At 34.5% G+C, this 23,479-nt stretch overlaps 1 protein-coding gene across 1 annotated transcript; it reads left to right on the forward strand.

Annotated features, from left to right (window-relative positions):
* The first annotated feature begins 6,288 nt into the window (after window positions 1–6,288).
* LOC120768185 (fatty acid synthase) lies at window positions 6,289–18,980 on the forward strand. The gene is made up of 7 exons (XM_040094753.1): window positions 6,289–6,467; window positions 6,678–6,893; window positions 10,721–11,142; window positions 11,208–15,338; window positions 15,409–17,927; window positions 17,999–18,094; window positions 18,170–18,980. The coding sequence occupies exons 3-7, from the start codon at window positions 10,923–10,925 to the stop codon at window positions 18,425–18,427; spliced, it is 7,224 nt and encodes a 2,407-aa protein (XP_039950687.1). The 5' UTR covers window positions 6,289–6,467; window positions 6,678–6,893; window positions 10,721–10,922; the 3' UTR covers window positions 18,428–18,980.
* Window positions 18,981–23,479: the final 4,499 nt, after the last annotated feature.

Genomic DNA, 23,479 nt, shown 5'->3' on the forward strand with positions numbered 1-23,479 from the left:
ATTTGTTTTTTTAATTTTGTCAAAAAATTCAATTGTAAGAAGAAATCTACTTGTTTTTATGAGAAAACTATTAAAGAGCAAATCAATAAGGACATCCACTTATTTTATTTTAAAATTTGCTATTAACGTCTCAAAATGCGTACATACATACATACTTATATATTAATGTTTGTATATTGCATCAGCCAATTTAAAAAAATTTTTCTCGACGACAGTGATATTCTTTTTATCCCGTTGCTTTGTTGTGCGTGCCTTTTTATCCCGTTACTTTTTTGTGAAGTTGCATATAACATGTAAATGGCATGTGCCACATTTCAGTTGCTCCTGTGTTGTATTGCTTGCTAATTGTGTTGTAAAAATTATTATATTATATTCAAAATGTGCGATATTTATGGTGAACCAAGCCAAGGCAACGATGAATTCTTGGAATTATTAATATCTTGGGGCTTGCTAAACGAAGTAATTGATACCCTGATTGAACGGGGGGTTAATTCCTTTCTCATTCTTGAGAAAATGCAAATTGACGACGTTTACGCTTTTTTCGATACATGTGACGCAAAATATTTCGTAGAACGCATAAAATTTAAAGCCGGTTTAAGGGAGTGGCGAACAAAAAAGGTAAGATGATTCCTTAATTTTTAAATTATCAATTCAGTTTATAGAGCGGTATACACAATACAAGTAATCGCTCAAGAAAAAACTTTAATTTTGCTCTAAAAGCCAAATTTGAAGTAATTTTAATTTGAAAATTAGTGTGTGAATTTTCTTTATAAAATGCCCTTCAAACTGCATCTTGCATGAACAGATTTGCACCAGGAAGGTTTTCTTGAAGGGGTCAAATTTGGCTTTTAAAGCAAATCTAAAATTTTTTCTTGAGCGATTTCTTACGATCTGCGTACCGCTCATATACCTACAGACATATCGTCGCTCGCTTGCCAGAAGCACGAATGTGCCAAAATATTAGTTTTGGGGAAGCACGTTTAAAAGTTGACTGTTTTCGAAATTCAATATTTTTTCTACATTATTGTTTTTTGCTTTCAAATTGCAGTAGCTTTCTGTTATGCATTTCACTTTAGATTCTAATATATTACATATAGACCAATCAATGCCTAATTCAGTGATTTGATTAGCTCAAAACTGAAAAAAGGGCACATTCATTTTTCTAGCAAGCGAGCGACGATATGTATATCAAGGGCTGAGTGGAAGATCGCGCTATCTCAAAAACCGGCTGTACAAAAGTACCAAAGTGTACATTCAAAAATTGCAATTTTTCGCTATTTTTTATGAAAGCAACCGCAACAGTTTAATGCAAATTTTGTTAATTAAATTTAATAACGTTGTAGAAAATTCAGGAAAATTGGACGAATTTTCACCAAATTTGTCTCAATTTTTGCCAAAATGTTTTTAGATTTTTTCCGAGTATGTAACTTTGTAGTTCTATAAATTTCAGTACTACCTCATTTTTGCCAATTTTTTATATGATCTATAACATGAAAAAAGGCAGAGATCGGCTAGGAAAAAAATCAGTTAGTACTTACTTTTAGAACTACACACTCAGTCATTCACTCGCAAACTCACTGATTTATATTATAAGTAAGAAGCAAGATAATCTACTCATTTCTGTTTTTAAGTGTATTCCATTTATTTGTGACCAGGAGACACAAACTGCAAACACCGAATTCTTAGATTGGCTGAAAAAAATATCCAGTGATTTGTCTTCCGTCAAATCGGAAGAATGTAGCATACTACCTTGTTCGCCTCAAACGAAGAATTTCAATCTACGCGAGCTTTTAAAAACGTCAGTAAAGGGACAACTTGCTTTAAGTTATCAAGAAAGAATGGCTACTTGGACAGTAGAAACCAAAAAAATGTAACACATTGCATCGTTGACAACTATGTTGGTTTAGGACGCAAAATGCAATACTCAGATATGAGGGAATGGGCGAATGAAATTGTTGTGGTATTTCCTAAAGAATAATTGCACGAATTCCATTACAACTACTAAAAACTTACAAACATTTTTTGTTACTCTTATATAATGTATATTATGTATTATATATAATATTAGGAATTTTACTTTTTGGAAAGAAAAATGGGAAAAAAGAATCCGAGTGGTAAATTGTTCTCGCGTTGGGCTAATGTCATAAAGTTGGAAAACAAAGCCAATTCTGTTACTCAGGAAGCTCATGAAGATGTTTTTGACGGTATGCAATACTTTTTACTCCTACTTTATAAAATAATTTGTTTTTTTTAACAATATTTAATTTAACTTCTTGCACTGCAGATAACGTTTTGGAAAAAAAGTTTTGGTTGGCACATAACTGCACACCTTGGGAAAAAGTTAAAAAGTTTTGGGTAGATACATGCACGTTTAGAAATAAATGTAAGGGATCTCTGTCGGATTTGATAGCAGACTGGCCGCGCTACAATGATTTTAACGGTTACGAATTGGTAAGAAAAAAGCACAAAGTATTTATTTTCAAATTAAACATTTATTCAATTAAAATAGGTTGATATTGATTTTAATGCCATGCATCCAGATATTGGAAACGAGCTGTTCTTAAAACTTGACAAGTTTTATAAAGAAATCCTTCGTATCTTAAATGCGGAAGTAAAAGACCAAGCCAGCCGAGAGTTACTACTTTCGAAACTCCTTTATAAAGATTTATCAAATGGTAAGAAAACAACTATACAATATTAAAATATTAATATATTGAATTAATTTATAATTTCAGATTCTAAATATTGCATTGTGTTGTTACTGCTCCATGCGGTTCTTCAACCACAGCGTCAGACCAACGATTGGTGACGCTCAATCAGAGTTTATAACACTAGCAACTACACCAAAATTTAGTAATACGCGATTAAAAAACAGCAATTGCAGCCTCACATCATAGCAGTAGGTGAGGACTATACAAGTATGTATATCAGAATTCTTTATATTCTGCGACGAACTTAAGTGGAAGTGCCCGACTTTAATGAAATGCGTCGACTGTATTATTAAGTTAAGTTATTAAGCCAAGTTTGGGTATTTTTAGAACAATACTTTTTTGGGCTTAAGTCTGAAGATTTTCCTTCAGTTTCAAATTTACTCAGCAAGTTAGATAACTAATTTTTTATTTTTTTTCCTTTCTTTTTAATTGTTAAAAATGTCCAAATTTGCTTGCTATTTATGTCACAAACCCCACTTAACTTCATGTTTACTTATAAATTATTTAAAGGAAGATCATGGGCTTCAGTCCATAGCAAAATATGTTTGCAATGAGGAAAATTGCAATCAAATATTTCACAATGTGTATAGGTTCCGAAAAGACTTAGAAAAGCATAAAACTGTGAGTTTTTCCTCGGTAAATAATGACTTAGGTCAATCTTTAGTTTCACAAGAGCCACTTACACAATTACAGTATCGTGATGAGTATCCACTTCCATGTCTTGCAAACTTCAAGCATTCAGTCCTTGAATTTACTCTTGAACTGCACAATCATCCACATTTTTCGAGAAAAGACGTTCTTCAAAAATCTATAAAAGAACGTATTATGGCTCTAATAGTAGAAATGGTTAACCCGTTGATTCAAAATTTTGAAAATAAAGTTCTGATGAAATAATGTGAAATTTATGTGAACCATTTAAAAATGTGGATTCTGAGTATAAGTTTCTTAAAGCATTGGAAAACTTGAAGCATTCTAAACATCCGCAAAAATATGTAATAAGCAATGAATTGTCTGGAATTTAATTCCGATTTAATAATTTTCTATCAGAGTTATAAGAATTATAAGTTTTTCATTTATTAATGTTATAAAAAATACAAGGAAATATATAAAGTCAATTTTAATTATATATACATAAGTATTTAAACTAGCTATAGTTATGCTAATGCTGAATTAATAAATAAAAAACAGTTTAAAAAAACTCGTGTTATATTTATTTTCAGAAAGTATTAATTTCAATTTAGGGGAAAATAATATCAAATTGATAAGATCATCGGCTTGTTAAAATTAAGATGATGTTCCAATAATAATTAAGACTCCCATCTTATTTATGTTAAGGAGAGTTTCTGCTTAGTTTTACAGGTTATCTACTTGATTTTATTAAGAAGCGTTTCCTCTTAATTCTAAGGGTCACCTTCTTAATTATATTGAAAAGGTTTTCACCTTAATTTTATAGGTTATCTATTACATTTCACTGAAAAGGATTTCATCTAAATTCTACGCGTCATCTCCTAAATTATATTGAAAAGGTGTTCACCTTAGGCTAACGTTTTATCTTCACATTTTTATTAAAATTAGATATCCAGTAATAATAAGATGGGCATCTTATTCGAGAGAAAATGAAAGGAAATCCTCTAAACTTTGTTCTATTTTACAGGGCATTTTAGGTGGCCATTTCGCTCTGTGTGGCGATTTGTGGGCGTGCCAATGGCTCGATTACGCTCATCTACGAACTCGAAATATTTTTTGTTCTAGGAAACCTGCATACCAATTTTCATCAAGATATCTCAATTTTTATTCAAGTTACAGCTTGAACGGACGGACGGACAGGCAGTCAACCGGATTTTAACTTTTCTCGTCACCCTGATCATTTATATATATGTATAACCCCATATCTATCTCGTTTACTTTTAGGTGATACGTACAACCGTTAGGTGAACAAAACTGTAATACTCTGTAGCAACTGGTTCCAAAAGTATAAAAACAAATTTTCATGAAATTGCATAAGTAGAGGTTGTTAATTATTTGTACAGACAATCAGTTCACCTTATTTATTTTAATATAATGAACATAAATTACATAATTCAGTAAATTTTGATTATTGTAACCACAGTCACATATTGAACTAATGATTATGTATATGTAGGAAATAATTACTCGTAGCTCGATAATTTTCAAAATTTGGTGTTTGCACGGTTTTCAGGTTTTTCATTAAAATCAATATTATACTTGTACATACAAGCGCTTACATACATACATATATAGGTAAATAGGTCTGACAGATATGGTGTTTATAATGTCACGTTTTGAATATGCATGAATTAGAAATTGTAAATAGTATGAGATACATAATTCCTTATTCAGATTTTAACTTCATTTTAATATATGTACATACATATGTACATGTGGATATATGCATATACATATGTACATGTATATGCTCTATATCTGAGAGTTTCAATATTTATTGTTAAAAAATATTTGTTTTTAGTTTTTTCTAAGCTTCTTGCAATATTTTTCCAGGACAAAAATTAACAGCAGAAAGGAAAAAAAAAATTTTATTCTCATTTACCTTGGGAAAAACTTGTTCTCTCATAAACACATAGTAGGTACTATATATTAATATGTATGTATATATTATACATATGTATGTATGTTAATATGCACATAAAGTGCCGGTAGTCTCCATGCAAGTACGCATTTACTTAAGTTACTTAAGTTTAATATAACAACAAACGTAATTATTGTGTAAAAATTTAGAAGCAAGAATATTCAACATATGACATATATTATTATTTTTTTGTTTTTTAATTTTTACGTGTTTATTAAAGATTTCGATTTCTTGAGTACATTAATCTCTATATTTGTAAAAAGAGCAACTTCAGGCATGGTATTAATTTTTCTCTTCCGTGAACAACAAACAGCTAAATAGAAATATTCGCTTAGAATAGCACCGTTGCTTTGGGCTTAAAAGAAAGCTCTCACTCGCTCAATCTGTTGTGGATTTTGGTTGGTTCGCCGGATGAGGTGATTCCACTTATCATTGTGGAAGCATGTATGTGTACTTAATAGCGAGAGAGCGTTTTTAAGGGATGTATTTAACGATTCGTTTAGTAGTAAAGGCACACATCTATATATATACATACATATATGTATATGAAGAGAGTTAGAGAAATTGAATATTTTATACAGTTGTATAATGCGGTTTTACATGTTTTATTAAATTGTTACAATATTTGCTTTGCTATAATATATTGATCCAAGTGGCTTCCAATGTCCTTAACAAGTAAAAGGGTAACTATTAATCTTCGATATGGATATATAATAATTAGATACATAAAGGTCTATGCTAGTGTTTGAAAGCAAATTCAATACAATCGAAATCAATGGACAAATGTTTTTATACGTGTCATTAAAATATTATTAATCTTGCTCCACTGTAAATGTCACCTCTATGAAAGAGTATTTATTTCGTTCTCATTGTATTCGTTACGAGTCGACGTTCAATAGCGAAGCGTCAATATTTCGCACATTGTCGCCGGGATCTCCCAGTGTCCACCAACTGTTAAATGCAGGCAAACATTCGCAAATCAGAAGCAGTCTTCATTGACAATTCACAACGTGAAGACGTTCTTTTGGGCTACTGTCGGCTTTGAACTTGGCGATTAGAGTTTTAAATTTAACTTGTATAATTTTGTTAGTGCTGGAAACGCTTGAATGTAAAACAAACGGAAATTTTCCATTTAACGGTGAACAAAAGTGAGTGCGCTGAAATCATCAATTTGAACTTATTTTTTCTATGCAAAGACTAAAAGTACTGGAAATATCTGTCAAACACACAAAAATAACAGGAATTATTAATTGTTCTTAGTAATTACAAAAAATCGTCATATTAAAAAATATATTAAGCTCCATAAAACTGTTTAAATTGATTGCATTGAAGGTTAATACAATTTTTCATATTTCAAGGATTTTCGTCCGGTTTTGGTTAATTGGAGAAAACAATTTTTAAATATAAAAAGGACTGTATTGCGGATTTAGTGGTGTCACAATACATTGAATATTACGTCGTCGGGCAACGGAATATCCCAAAGCTCATAATTTGGAAAGTGTGTAGAGTACAAATCGTACAAAACTGCCAGCTTCTGAAGGAAAGGACACTTCTCACTAATTGACTGCATTTCGGTATGTACCTCAACATAAAGATGTGAATGTATGGTAAGCAAAATAACTTCAAAGTGCATACTAAGTGATTTCAACATAAATTAAAGTTTTTATAATATGTCACCATCTATGTACATACGAATACTTGTATATATGTACTAAAATTAATTTATTATTTGCATTTATAATGTATATCTTTTATTTGCTCCCCTATAAAAACGATTGAAATTCGCCTCTCTGCTTTAAAAAAAAGCTGCTAATTAGTTATTTTCCGTTAAAAGTAAATTTATTATGTCAATAAGCCAAAGTTCCATCCTTTCAAAGTTTAGTAATATAATGGATTACTTGCCTTGTCTATATACAAACATACATATATGTATATACTGTTACAAACAGTTTACAAACAAGTTTATTTGCCCTTTTGTATTTAAGTACCTCATCTGATGTTTATTCTCCTAGTCGATATTTGTTATATTTAAAAGGATAATACAATACAACGTTTCAAGTAGTATGGCTTCCAAATTTATGTAGATAAATTATAATTGATGAACCTTCAATTACTGTACTGTAGGTCTTCCTTCTAGGAAGTATTAGTTAGCATAGTCATGTTTTTATATATTGTATGTGAATTTATGTACATAGCATGCCGCAAACTGTGAGATCTGAAATCTGAACAAATATATTTCAATTCATACATACAAATGTTGGTATCGCATATTCGCAACAAAATAGTGAACAAATTGAATAATTAAAATTGCTCTAATATATATTTAGGTAAATTATATTTGCTTAATGCTGCTTAATACACTTCACCCTCATTAACATATTATGTATACGTTTTAATTTAATTTTTTTAAATAAATTATACATATATATTTATTTGAGATTAATTATTTATAAAAAATAATCTTCCATACGAGCTTAACCGACCACGACACATTGTGAAAAATTTAATTGTTCATGCAAACATTTAATTTACATTCACCTCAATTGGTGGACAGGCGGCAGACTTCTGTTCTATAGGATTCACCTTTGGAATAACAAATAAATAAACATTGTATTTACATATGTACATGTGTTCAAATAAGCATAAAAGACTTATGTGTACTTTATATGATCCAAGCCGTAACACCATTTCGAATATGCTACAATAAGCTTTATTTTAATTTAGTATATTCGATTTAGAGTTTTTAAGGTGAATAAGGTGGTAATTTGAATTAAATATATACATCGTAGTGGGCATTTTCAGATTAAAATACTTAAGTACTGAACTAGCTAGTTGCCTGGCATACTTAAATGTATATAAGTACATACTTATGTATGTATTTATTTCTCTATGCATATGTTATGTTTAATTGATGATGATTTCTCATATGTACATATATATGTACATATCTTCCAATAAATTTATATGTGTGAAATATATAAATACATTTTTTGTATATATTTATAATGTAACTTGTTAAATATACATATGTACTCAAAATCAACCCGTGCCTTTGGGTTACCTGTAAACTGCGCCAGCAAAATAAGTATATTAACCTTCACTTCCAATAGATTGATTTTACCGAGCAGTATGACAATACATAAGCATTTAGAGAAGAAAGTGAATAGCTTATGGTTCGGGAACTCATTCTAATGAAATGCTAACTAAGTGGACGCATTCTAATTACTTAATTGGTATCTATTTTGAATTGATTACAATAATTGCTATTGCTAAAAAAATCAATTCTATCTAGCAGTGCTAACTTTTTTGTGTACCTTACTTATTCGAATTATATATGTATACACATATGTACATATGTATACATTTATGTACATATAATTATAATTGTATCTATCGAACCTACTAACCGTGTGTCATGGATCGACATAACTCATTGCACATTGCCATTTCCGACAGCGTAAACATGTTATTAGGAAACGATCTATATTTCTAAATTCTTACCCAAAGAGAATATGTCAAAAAAAAAGCTTAATCTTTTTACACATATTGCATCTTTAGATTGCTGAAAGCATTAGTATCGGCTAGAGCCATGAAGGGCTTACGTGTAATATTAGCCTTAATTATGTACATACATTCATACATATGTATGTATGTATGTAAGTATCTCTGCGTTACAAGGTTTAAATTTCAACGCCCGTAAACAACTTTCAGAGAGTTCATGTAAGCGAAGTTTTATTTTTTATTACCACTTTTTTGTTAAAATTTTGTAAACTTCCTATATTTCGTTAAAGATTTTTTATTTACAATATGACTGCATGTTATGCTATGTTAACAATTTGTTTAAATAAGAAAACATTGTGCGTTTATAAAATCGGTTTAAATTATAGCAAATTTGACATATGTATGTATGTATAGAGGAAGATAAGATTAAATGCATATTGAAATTTGAAAAAAATAACATCAAACTTACAAGATTACATTAAAAACGCTTTTCCCAACCCAACTGTTCGTAACACAATTATCACTAAAAACATCAATGAACTTGAAATCACGCCACCTTATCTCACATTGAAAACATAAAAGTAAAACTAGACAGAGGAAGAAAGAAATACTAGTACGGGAAATAAATAAAAGAAAAAAGCTTTCATGCGGTAGATGACGAATAAACATTCTCTTGAGTACGCGACACATGAGCTCGTCGTCTGATAATGCGTGGTTATCTTTTTGCAGCATTTATGAACGTCAATACTTGCATACATCACCGGTGAGCACATTGTCGTGTAGACATATACATACATATATGTATGTATGCATGTACATACATATGTAGGTGCGAGCATTATCGTTTGTTTAAAAATTTAAACTACATTTAAATAGATATTGTATTAGAAAAATTCAAATGCCTATAATTTTAGACTACTTCTATGTACATACATACATATATTCTTGCACACATATGTATGCAGGTATGAAACTGCAGAATGCTTGCATTTTATAAACAAACTTATATGTACATAAATAAAAATATCTCACTTAGAATTATGTGCTTCTCCACCAAATTTGATACTTTTTTATGTTCACAAAACCGTGGTTTTGCTCTCTTTATGTTTGCTTATTACTAGATATCATACGATTTCATTGTCGTATTAAAAACCCATGTAATTAATGTTGGAGTTGAAGTTAATGTTCGAAGTGTACTATTTGCAAATTCGTTCAATGTTTATAGGCACATTTTATTATAAATAAATATTAAATATGTATATACATTCATTCATACATATGTACATATACTCATATGAATAAAAACATAAGTACATACATATATATGTATGTGTGTAGGTACGAATAGATAACATTGTATAAAGCTTTGCTTCAGAGTTTTTATTTGTCTATTGCAAATTATTAAAATGCTAATTAAAAAGTGAGAGAGTGCCATCTCGTATTATACTTTTACCCTCATCTCTCATGCACATGCTGGTGAGCATTTGAAGTAAACGTAAGAATCACCTGATTTTGGATTTGTATACCAATGTTTTTGTTAGACATGCGGCGGCAAACACGCCATTCTGTTGATATGTACATTCACACATTTGTAGACATGTAAACACAAGCATGTATGCATATACTCGTTCATAATATCTCTTAGTACATATATGAATATATTGCTCTTAGTCTCTTTTAGCTCATATTCGTCTGCAATTTATTGATACAGTAAACCTCATAAATACAGACACTTTGCACTATTTGATGTGATTCGAGTGCAAATACTGTAATCTTTTCATACATAGGTGATAAGTACTGCAATAATATTAAATAAAAAAATATATTTAAAAGAGAAATATTGATTTCATAAATAAAGTTAAAACATCATGGATTAAACTAAGCGGTTTTTTACTTTTAGTTCCGTCAAGCTGATACAAAACATCAGTAAAAATAATAATTCAAAAACTGGTGCTGTTAACAAAATACCAGCGCCATCATTACAAAAAAAAGGAAACTCGCGTCCAAATCGCCGAAAAAGACGCCGCAACAAACATCAGCAAAATTCTGCAGAATCAAATTGTTCGCAACTGTCGAAAGAGCAAATAGTAATAGCTAACGAAATGCCTGCCCGTTTCGCAGAAGACGTTATAACCGACAATGAGCGTAGTGTTCCATTGAATTTAGGTGGACACTACGACCATCATTCAGCTATAAATGACGATATCGTAATAACTGGTTTTTCTGGCAGGCTCCCTGAGAGCTCTAGTATTGAGGAGTTTAAACGAAATCTCTATGATGGTGTAGATTTAGTTAATGATGATCCGAGACGTTGGGAAAGAGGTAACGTAACAAATATTTGAACATTATTCTTGCTATGTTTAATTTTTTCATATTCTGAATTGCAGGTCTTTACGGTTTACCTGATAGAATCGGAAAAATCAAAGCTGAAGATTTGGAAGTTTTCGATCAACAATTTTTCAGTGTTTCTGCAAAGCAAGCTGAATGTATGGATCCTCAAATGCGTATGTTGCTCGAAGCCACATACGAAGCTATTATAGATGCGGGTCTTAATCCTGCAGAGTTACGTGGTTCACGTACCGGAGTTTATATTGGCGTTTCTAATTCTGAAACTGAGAATCATTGGTGTGCAAATGCAGATCGAGTAAATGGATATGGTTTGACAGGTTGTGCCCGAGCAATGTTTGCAAATCGGATTTCATACACATTTGATTTCAAAGGACCCAGTTTCGCAGTTGATACGGCCTGCTCTAGTTCACTATATGCACTATCTCATGCCTTTACAGATATGCGCGCTGGAAGATGTGATGCAGCCGTTGTCTGTGGTTCCAATTTGATTTTGAAACCAGAAATGTCATTGCAGTTTAAGCGATTAAATATGTTAAGTGACAGTGGTATGTGCAAGGCTTTTGATGCTACAGGAGCTGGTTACGTTCGTTCCGATGGATTGGTAGTATTGCTTTTACAAAGAACATCTGTGGCAAAGCGAGTTTACGCATCGATTTTAAACGCTCGAACAAACACCGACGGTTTTAAGGAACAGGGTATCACCTTTCCTGACGGACGTATGCAAAATCGCTTAATTCGTGAAAGCTACGAGGAAATTAACTTGGATCCTAATGAAGTTATATATGTTGAAGCGCATGGTACTGGTACCAAAGTAGGAGATCCACAGGAAGTTAATTCGATTACAGATTTTTTTTGCAAAAATCGTCCAACTCCATTACTAATTGGTTCTGTAAAATCGAATATGGGACACTCAGAACCCGCGTCAGGCGTTTGCTCTATTGCTAAGATTTTAATTGCTATGGAAGAAGGCGTAATTCCTGCAAACTTACATTACAGTGAACCGAATCCTGACTTATACGGTTTGAGCGACGGACGGCTTAAGGTGGTCAACAAAAATCTTCCCTGGAACGGTGGCATTATTGGCCTAAATTCTTTTGGGTTTGGAGGAGCTAATGCGCACATTATTCTTAAATCGAATCCAAAACCAAAAACTATTACTCCTCGTGATGGTCCACCAAAACTGGTTATATGTTCCGGTCGAACGATGGACGCTGTCCAAGATTTGCTTGAAGATGCAGCCACACATCGTGACGATGATGAATATTTAGCTCTAATTAACGGCATACATACAAAGCCTATCTCGCTTCATTATTATCGTGGCTATGATGTGCTAACATCTAAGGGTTCTGTGCAGCGTGAAGTAGTAGAGTTTTCTGATGAAAGCCGTCCTATTTGGTTTGTCTATTCTGGTATGGGCAGTCAATGGGGAAGTATGGCTAAAGATCTCCTCCAATTTGATGTGTTCAATAAATCAATTCATCGATGTGCAGAAATTTTGCGCCCTGAAGGCATTGATTTACTGGAAATTTTAACACGTTCTGCTGACGAAAATTTCGCAGACATCGTTAGTTCATTTGTTTCAATTACGACTATGCAAGTTGCTCTCACCGATTTGTTATCTTCACTTGGTATTCACCCCGCCGGTATTGTTGGCCATTCCGTTGGTGAGCTTGGTTGTGCATATGCGGATGGTGCTTTGAGCGCCGAACAAGCTGTTTTGGCCACATATCATCGAGGACGCGCAATTACAGAATCAAATTTACCCAAGGGTAAAATGGCTGCCGTAGGACTAGCTTGGGATGATGCTCACAAACGAGTACCATCTGATTGCTATCCAGTTTGCCACAATAATCAAGATAATTGTACCATTGCTGGTCCGGGTGACTCTATTGATGCGTTAGTTGCAAAACTAAACTCTGAAGGAGTATTCGCTAAGGCTGTGAGTTCCTCTGGTTACGCCTTTCATAGTAAATACATTGCGGGCGCAGCACCAAAACTAAGGCAAATGTTGGAGAAAATTATTCCAACAGCAAAAAATCGGTCTCCACGTTGGGTAAGCAGTAGTATCCCAGAAAGTGCTTGGAATACTCCAGTAGCCAAGCAATCCTCAGCAGCTTATCATGTAAATAATATGCTTTCACCTGTACTTTTCTACGAAGCTCTACTGCATATTCCAGCGAACGCCATTTGCATTGAGATAGCACCTCATGGCTTATTGCAAGCCATTCTCAAGCGAGCTCTTGGGCGTGATGTTTTAAATATTAGTCTTGTAAAACGAGGTCATCCGAATAATGCCGAATTCCTTCTGACCAATATTGGCAAATTATATGCAGCTGGAGGACAACCGCAGATACAACATTTAGTACGACCGATTTCCTACCCTGTTGGGCGTGGAACCCCTATGTTGAATTCGAAAATCGGATGGGATCATTCTCAGAGATGGGTAGTGCCAAAATATGGAGCTGCCAAATCTTCAGGCGATACAGTTATCGAAATTGATTTGTCAACTGATGACGATTCATTCATTGTGGGTCATACAATTGACGGGCGTATCTTGTTCCCAGCCACTGGTTATATGACCTTAGCTTGGATGACGTTTGCAAAAATGCGTGGTGTCGAATTCAATAAAACAGCTGTAGTTATGGAGGATTTGATATTTCATCGTGCAACTATTCTAAACAAAGAAAATGTTACTAAATTTGGTATTAACTTTTTCGATGGCACTGGAGCTTTTGAAATTTGTGAAGGCGGCAGCTTGGCCATGTCGGGAAAAATTAAAATTGTCGATAATATTACTTTGGAAGAATTGCCTTTAGAACCCCTCTCCCCTCATTCTGTTACCCGAGAATTGGTAGCAAATGATGTGTACAAAGAATTGCGCCTGCGTGGCTATGATTACGGAGGTATTTTCCGTGGAATTATCTCGTCAGATATCTCTTCTCGTACAGGTAAATTACAATGGGTGGACAACTGGATTAGTTTCATGGATACTATGTTGCAGTTCAGTATTTTGAGTAAAGATCTGCGTGAACTTTACCTGCCTACTCGTATTGAAAAGGCAGTAATTAATCCAGCCAAGCATATAGAGATTTTATCACAATTATCAGAAGAAGACCTTACAAAAGTTGGCGTACCTGTCTATATGTACAGCGACATTAATGTCATAAAAAGTGGAGGAGTTGAATTCCGTGGGCTGAAAGCTTCATTAGCACAGAAACGACCAAATGCGCAAAATCCGCCAACACTAGAGCGCTACACATTTGTTGAGAATTCTGGAAACGCTGGGGCTCATGCTCTTTCTGTAGCTATCCAAATTGTCATTGAAAATGCGGAACGTTCTTTTAAAATCAAGGGAGTGGAACTCGCAAATGGACGCAACCCCGACTCTTTGATGGCTGGAAAGCTGGTGCAGCTGATTGAAGGGGAACCTGCTGTTGCTGCTGACATTGCTGTGGCTACTGCAAGCAAGGATGAGGAGAGCATTAAAACAGCTTTCAGTGATTTTGGTATTCGAGTGATTTCGAAAAATGTGATCAAGGAACAAGTTGAGCAAAACTGTAACTTCTTATTTGGTAGTGACATACTATCTCGCCCTGATACTGCAGTTTTGGAGAATAGTATTGCAAGTATCAAAGAAAATGGATTTCTAATTTTTGACGAAAACGTGAATTCTTTCAAGAAATCTGGGTCGGAGTTATTGACCAAATATGGTTTTGTTGTCGTTCAAGAATTATCCAAAGGGGATTCTAGGGCTCTTATAGTATCAAGACGTGCCATAGATTTAAACAAAAGAAAATCAGAAATTATTAACGTAACGAACAAAAACTTCGAGTGGTTAGAAAAATTGAAACTTGCACTTTCGAAAGCAGCAGAAGAAGATAAGTATATATATATTGTCAGCCAAGGAGAAGAACTTTTTGGAGCTGTTGGCTTAACCACATGTGTCACTTACGAAAACGGTGGTAAATATGTTAGAACCGTTTTCATTCAAGATGCAAACGCCGAAAAGTTCTCTTTAACTTCTAAATTTTATTGCGAACAACTACGTAAAGATTTAACTTCAAATGTACTTAAACATGGTAATTGGGGTACATTCCGACACTTGAAATTGGAGAAAGAACTTGCAACATTGCAAGTGGAACACGCTTATGTAAATGCGCTTGTAAAAGGTTCGTAAAAATATTTATAATTTATATCAATTTTAATATAGCATTGATTAATAATTTTAAAATTATTTAGGTGATCTCGCTTCACTAAAATGGATCGAGGCATCGCCTTCTCAGAATGTGAAAAATGAAAGCTTGGAGCTGTGTTCTGTTTATTATGCCCCATTAAATTTCCGGGATGTTATGTTAAGTTCAGGAAAATTATCCGCTGATGCTCTCCCTGGTGATTTAGCACAGCAGGATTGTGTACTCGGTCTAGAATTTTCCGGAAGGGACTCCTCCGGTAGACGAATTATGGCAATGGTACCTGCGAAATCTTTGGCAACTACATGTTTGGCTAGTAAGAATATGATGTGGGAAGTCCCCTCAAACTGGACCATGGAAGAAGCATCTACTGTGCCATGCGTATATTCCACAGTTTATTATGCGCTAATTGTACGAGGAGAAATGAAAAAGGGTGAAACGATATTAATACATGCTGGTTCGGGTGGAGTAGGCCAAGCTGCTATTTCGGTTGCGCTGCATCACGGTTTGACTGTTTTTACTACTGTTGGCAGTCAAGAAAAACGGGAATTCTTGAAACAACGATTCCCAAAGCTTGAAGATCGTTTTATTGGTAACTCACGTGATACAACTTTTGAACAATTGGTTATGAGGGAAACACAAGGCAAAGGTGTTGATTTAGTGCTTAATTCACTTTCCGAAGAAAAATTGCAAGCTTCTGTCCGTTGTTTGGGTATTAATGGACGCTTTTTAGAAATTGGAAAGTTCGATTTGAGCAATAATAGTCCTCTTGGAATGTCGGTATTCCTGAAGAACACATCATTCCATGGCATTTTGTTAGACAGTGTAATGGAAGGAGAAGAGGAAATGCAGAACCGTGTTGTCTCCTTAGTTGCTGAAGGTATTAAAAATGGAGCTGTTCGCCCACTGCCCACATCAGTCTTTAATGAATTGCAGATAGAGCAAGCTTTCCGTTTCATGGCTTCCGGAAGGCATATCGGCAAAGTCGTTATAAAGGTTCGTGATGAAGAACCTGGCAAACAGACATTAAAACCAAGTTCACGACTGGTTAATGCAATTCCACGCACCTACATGCATCCAGAAAAGAGTTATATACTGGTAGGAGGATTGGGAGGCTTTGGTTTGGAGCTCACTCATTGGATGGTCTTACGTGGAGCTAGATATATTGTTTTAACATCAAGATCGGGTATCAAAACCGGATACCAGACGTTAATGGTACGCCGATGGGAGGAGCGTGGAGTTAAAGTGGTTGTGGATATTAATGACGTTACAACTTCGGAAGGCTGCAAGAAATTATTGGAAAATGCAAATAAGCTAGCACTGGTTGGCGGAATATTTAATTTGGCTGCTGTACTACGAGATGCTCTAATTGAAGATTTAACTTCTGAAGACTACCAAACTGTTTGTAAACCTAAAATTGATGGTACTAAATTCCTAGATTTGCACTCACGTACACTTTGCCCGGAATTGGATTATTTTGTGTGTTTCTCTAGTGTTTCATGCGGCCGTGGTAATGTTGGTCAATCCAATTACGGTTTGGCGAACTCCGCTATGGAACGTATATGCGAAAAACGTCGAGCTAATGGACTTCCTGGTTTAGCCATACAATGGGGAGCAATCGGTGACACAGGACTCGTATTAGAGGGATTAGGAGATAATGATACGATTATTGGAGGCACACTGCCACAGCGTATGAATTCGTGTCTTCAGACAATCGATCTATTTTTGCAGCAACCCCATCCTGTTCTGGCCTCAATGGTTGTAGCGGAGAAGCGGAGTAATGATCCATCTGGTGGTGTAAGTATAGTAGCCGCAATCGCCAACATTTTGGGATTACGAGATATAAAAAATATCCAAGATTCTGCGTCGCTCGCTGATCTGGGTATGGATTCATTGATGAGTTCTGAAATTAAACAAACCTTAGAACGTTGCTTCGATATTGTACTATCACCACAAGAAATTCGTGCTTTAACGTTCGGTGAATTAAAGCAACTGGATGGTGGCGTTGGCGAAAGATCCGCTTCAGCAGCTAGCTCAGCAGAAGCTCGCACACCAACACCTATTGGTGATGGAACGCAAGTAGTTTTTGTCACAGAACTAATGCCTTCTGAGGCTATTATCCGCCTAAAATCAGCCGCACCATCCAACTCCACGAAAAGGCCAATTTTCTTAGTTTCTCCTATAGAAGGTTTTGTGGACGCCTTGAAAGAAGTGGCAGAACGTATGGATTGCCCCGTCTATGGACTGCAATGCACAGCTGATGCGGAGCAGGATTCTATTGAATCCTTGGCGAAATTCTATATAAAACATATACGTAAAGTCCAGCCTAAAGGACCTTATTCAATTGCTGGATATTCATTTGGTGCAACTGTTGCTTTTGCTATGGCTATTGAGCTGGAGCAAAACAAAGAAGAAATTAAGTTAGTGTTAATAGATGGTGCACCTAAGTATGTAAACTGGTACACAAAAGCCTTCAAGAAGCGTTATAATACATCTGATGATGAGGATCAGAATCAAGCGTTTGCCTTGGCGTATTTTGGCGTAGTTGCGGCTAATACTGGATATAGTGTAAGTAATTGGACTTAAGACAAACTCCACTACATATAAATTTTGATTTTTACAAACATTTTACCTAATAGATGGCAAAACTACTAGTGGATATTCCGACGTTTGAAGGCAAAGTGGAGAAGTGTGCGGAAATTGTGGCGGATGAAATTGATAAACCAATTGAATTGGTACATAATTGTTCTTCCATATATATGAATCCCCTTAATTTTTTTTATTAATTATACGATATTTTTGAATTTCAGGTAAAAGCTGCTGCCGCTTCGTTTTACTACAAACTGGCTGCATCTGATAAATATTCTGTAACGTATAATTTACAATGTGACGTAACATTGATTAAGCCAACTGAAAATTATTCAAAGTTGGAAATTGATTATGGCTTAAATGAAGTATGCGATGGCAAAGTTGATGTTCTAATTGTTGAAGGTAATCATCGTACCATTTTGCTGGATGAAGAACCGTTGCAAACAATTGAGGCATCGTTGAAGCGTCTCCTGAATTAGTAGATTAAAACCATAACGAACACTTTTATTATAACTATGCCACTATGCTAATTTTAGACATTTTATAGGTCATGCACGAAATGATAAACTATTTTCCTTTGCAACTTATTAGTAATTAAAACTTTAGTGAAATCTCAATGAATTGCTTTTGGAAATTACACATACTAATAGTAAATTATTCCAATAATTTTTATATTAGCAATCCTATCCATATATGAGTATGGAAGTGTATGCATGAATAGAAGCATGACGATATACATATAGTTTTAAAAAAGCTAATAGAAGATATAAACTATGTATGTACTTGGTTATTTTTGCATTTTATTAGTCTCGAATGGAATAACATAGTTAAATGATCTTGTAATTTAAAAACATATGTTTGTAGAAACATTACTCCTTTATTTACCCATGATTAAATATTAATATTTGATAAGTTCTATGCAATTTAGTTCTGAAACATTCCTTAAACTAATGTTAAATAATAATTTTCTTATAATATGTAAATATAATTTGTTTTTCAACAATAACATATATGCCCTTGAATATTACATAAGAAAACCTTGTCCTTTATTTTGGTAAATATTGGGAATTAGTAGGCTGTACGATTTCAGTCTTAATGACCATAATTCTATAACATAATTTTTGAGAAGTTGAATTTAATTTATGGCGTTAGGTGAAGTCAGAGACATGAAAAAATGACAATTTCAAAATTTTTCATTTTATTTTATAAGAGTGAAATAGTGTAAGTGGATTTTAACTTTACATAAATGTTTATCCTAATTATTTATAGTTATTACAAACAAAATATGATTAAAACTAGTATACAATTTTGTGTTTGTTTAGGTGTACATTCGGAATAACTTGGTTGCGTTCGAGCTACGTAATAAGTGCAACTGTACAACAAGTTTGTTGCACATTTAGTGTTGCTAATAATGTGTATAAATTGACCGCAAAAAGTTAGAGCAGAAGGTGATTCTAAGCGTTTTCGGTAATGCAAACTGCGCAGTATGCATGATACAGCCAGTTCAAAACAAATCCTATGTGCAAAACGGGGCAAAGGGCGTGTTCGTTCAGTGAGAGTACTAATAATAAAAATGTATATTTCAGATATTTTTATGTTTGAAAATGCAAATTTTTTTGAGCAGCTTCATGCGAGGGCTTCAGCCAGCATAAAATCAGCAATGCATACTGCGCACTGTTGCCAGTATTTCACTTTTAAATAATAGAAAATACAAGGTCAACACTTTCTCCGTAGAGTGGTACAGATGCCTATCAATAGCACTTTCGACCAAGAATATATCTTGGCATAGCTTTGATCACAAGCAAATACGGCCAAATAGAGTTTTTATAAAAAACGTTAATAAAACAATATTGCAACAAATATTATTTGCACAATACTTATGATTCGAAATCTATTATTAATTAATTAATAAAGCAAGTGCTGTTAATCGATTTCAATTGAGAGCGCCTGTAAGCATATGATATCTGAATGTTCAAAACCAATGAAATAGCAGCTTAAATGCTGTAACTGTGGCGAAGCGCATCCAGCAACTATTGAGGGTGCCTTGTTATAGCTAAGACATCAAAAAAATCTGTTTTTTGATCATTTTTAAAAGCAAATAATAGTGGTAATATATCCAATAACAGCATTTTCTTACAGATCTTACAGAAACTCAACCAGCAAGACGAATTCAACACCTCCTTACAAAATCACTTATGCAACTTGAAAAATATTTTATTTTAGTACCAAAGATGTCTAAATCAATAAAAAATTTTGAATGGAAATCAAATGGGTTAGTCGAGCATAAGAATGAAATGTAAATTGTATTGAACTCGGATATGTTGACGTGTGTATGAGAAACATTTTACGTCACAAACCTAAGTATTTTAAAATTAAAAGCTATGAAATCCATCCAAGCAATTGTGCACGTGGCGGAAGTGCAATATTAATTAAAAATACGGTTAAACATTTTGAGGAAGAAAAATTTGCAACTGATAAGTTTCAAGCTTGTACAGTGACTATTTACGGAGTCTCTGTGTATAGCCCTCCAAGGCAACAAATACAATCTGAAGAGTACCAACACTTATTAAACAAACTCAGGTATAGATTTATTATGGGTAGAGATTACAAGGCAAAGAAGACGCACTAGATGAGAAGTTATGCATTCTCGATGATAAATCTATTTTAAATAAAGTTTCTAAAAAGGTTTAAAAATGAAGATAGGTAGGTAGGTAGGAGGGCAGCCCTATCGGGCTCAATTAGCACTTGATGTGCCATTTTCCATCCGCAGAGAAAGTGGAAGATTGTTTCCTTGTTCCCTGCTACTCCGCAGCCACGGCAGATTTCGTTGTAGGGCATACCCATTTTGGACGCATGTTCCCCAAATGGCCAGTGCCCTGTTGTGGTAGCTGTTATTCTGTAAATACTTTTTCTTGACCTATTTAATAAGTCGTTGGTTCTTTTCCTGTCATATGTTGGCCATAATTGTTTAGTTATGACGCATTTTGTAATGTTTTTCCACATGTTGCTTGCAATTTGTTGAAATTGTCTATTGATCTCTCTTTTGGTTGATCCTAGCGAGCTTGGTATTAGCTCCGCCTCGGTTTCATTGAGGAAAGCTCCTGCCTTTGGCAACTCGTCTGCTTTTACGTTACCGAACAGGTTCCTGTGGCCGGGAACCCAGATCAAGTTTAGTTGGAGCTTGTCTTTTATTGAGCAGTTGCAGAACTATAGAACTTGCAGTTGTGAACTATACTGGAATTTGTCATGGGTAAAGACAGTGCCAGGAGGGCCGCCTGGCTATCCGTAAATACAGTTGCTTTATGTACATATATTCCCGTGGTTATCTAATAGAACTTCGCAGGCTTTTTCCATGCCTAGTACTTCTGCTTGGAAGATGCTAGCCGAGTTCGGTAGACGTATAGAGATAGATATGCCTAGATCGGCGGAGAATACCCCCGTGCCTACTCCGCAGTTCATTTTGGACCCGTCGGTATAGACTGAGGTGGTATCTTCCTCTACTATTGAACGTCTTCTCCATTCTCGTCTAGATGGTATCCTCACCTGGAAGTGTCTATTGAAATCCAGCTTTGGGAGAATGTAGTCTGATTTATTAATGGAGAGCTTGTTTAGGATTACACTATGTCCGTAGTTCAGCTGATTCCAACCTCTCAATTCTTTTATTATTATCGCTGCAATAGCTGCTGTTTTGCGAATAAAAATGTCCATTGGTAGTTGGTGAAGGATTACATTGAGCGCATCAGTCGGACATGACCTGATTGCACCCGTAACACCCGCACAAGCTGATCTTTGCATTCCATTTAATTTTCTGATGTTGTATTGTTTGTTTAGCGCTGGCCACCATACCAGAGCTCCATATGTAAGTATAGGTCTTATGACAGCCGTATCCATCCACATGATTATACTTGGTTTGAGGCCCCAATTCTTGTTGACGATTTTCTTACAAGTATAGTAGGCCATGTATGTTTTGTTTATTCTTTTTTCTATATTTATTTTCCAGGACAGTTTGGTGTCAATCTCTATCCCCAAGTATTTAGCTGTGGGGGATAGAGTGAGTGTTGTACCGTTTAGTAAAGGAAGTTGAAACTGAGGTATTTTGGTTCTGCTTGTGAATAGCATCAGTTCTGTTTTGTTCGGGTTAACTCCTAGACCATTGTTTTGAGCCCATAGGTTTAACATACGAAGTGCTCTTTCCATAATTTCGCTGACTGTTGAAGGAAACCTACCTGATACCAACAATACTATATCGTCTGCATACGCTACTGCTTTCACTCCTCCACCGTTTAGTTGGAGTAGTATTTAAAAATGAAATTTTGGCAAAATATTTTTGTTCCCTAACCAATGGAAGAAATTCCGATTACTCTTTTTAGGAAAGCTGTAAATGATTAAAAACTCAAGTACGATTTGCATTAAGTGCTTATAGTTGGGCTAAAGCTAATTAAAAACAAAACGGAAGTATTTTCGGAAATATTCTCCCCAAATGAAACACATATAGATTACCCTGCTGTCTTCAGTCAAAAAAAATAAGAAATCTCAAGTTGCTCAAGCAGTGAGCTGATTACTAGCGAGGTTCTAAAACAGCTACCCCAATAAGTATATAAACCCGGAATACCAGGATATAATATATCTTCTTACGGGCCCATATCACTTCTATCGATAATACTGAAGCTTTTTGAGAAAATTCTCATAAAACAAAACATTGAAAAATCATAATTCCAGAGCATCAGTTTGGGTTTCGAGCAAAAAATTATACGATTGATTAAATCCACAGAATTACACACATTATTGAAAAGGCCTTCTACCGTGTTTTTGAATGTTGCGAAAATGTTTGATAAAGTTAGTCATAACGGACTGCTTTCTAAATTGAAATTAATTTTACCGAAACAGCATTATGATATCATGAAATCATAGTTATCAGGTTCCTACACCCGCGTTAAATAATGAAATATTTCCTTAGGGAAATAAACGCAAGAGTTCCACAAGGTAGTGTGGTGGGCCTTCTTCTTTATATTCTATTCACGTATGACCTTCCACAGTTGCAGATGATACTGCGTTGCTTGCTGTTGGTAGTGGTGAACACGATACTAATCTCCAAAAAGCTGTAAAGAACTAAATTTAACTCCGCAAAATACTCAGAAATGACATTTAACTTTAAGCTACGTTGGAAAATTTTGTAAAAAACAAATGGAAAGCTAGACATGCGACTCAAGAATATTAATTTCTAATAAATCAGTGTTATCCATCGAAAATAAGTTACTTATCCAAAAAAAACAAAATACTCAGACCGATATGATGCTATGGTGCACAACTCAGGGGATGTACTAATGCAAATAATAAGAAAGTCATCAAACAATTTCAAAACCACGGAGTAAGACTAATTGGCAACGTACTTTGGTATTGTAGATGTGCTGATATAGAGGGTGATCTAGGCGTAAACTCGGTTTACGCAGAAATATTAAAAATTGCAGCAGCACATAATGCAAGATTGCGATAGCATTGAAACGAAGATGTAGCCATGTTAACTTCTAGAG

The sequence above is a fragment of the Bactrocera tryoni genome, chromosome 2, assembly GCF_016617805.1.
Source record: "Bactrocera tryoni isolate S06 chromosome 2, CSIRO_BtryS06_freeze2, whole genome shotgun sequence".
Taxonomy (NCBI): domain Eukaryota; kingdom Metazoa; phylum Arthropoda; class Insecta; order Diptera; family Tephritidae; genus Bactrocera; species Bactrocera tryoni.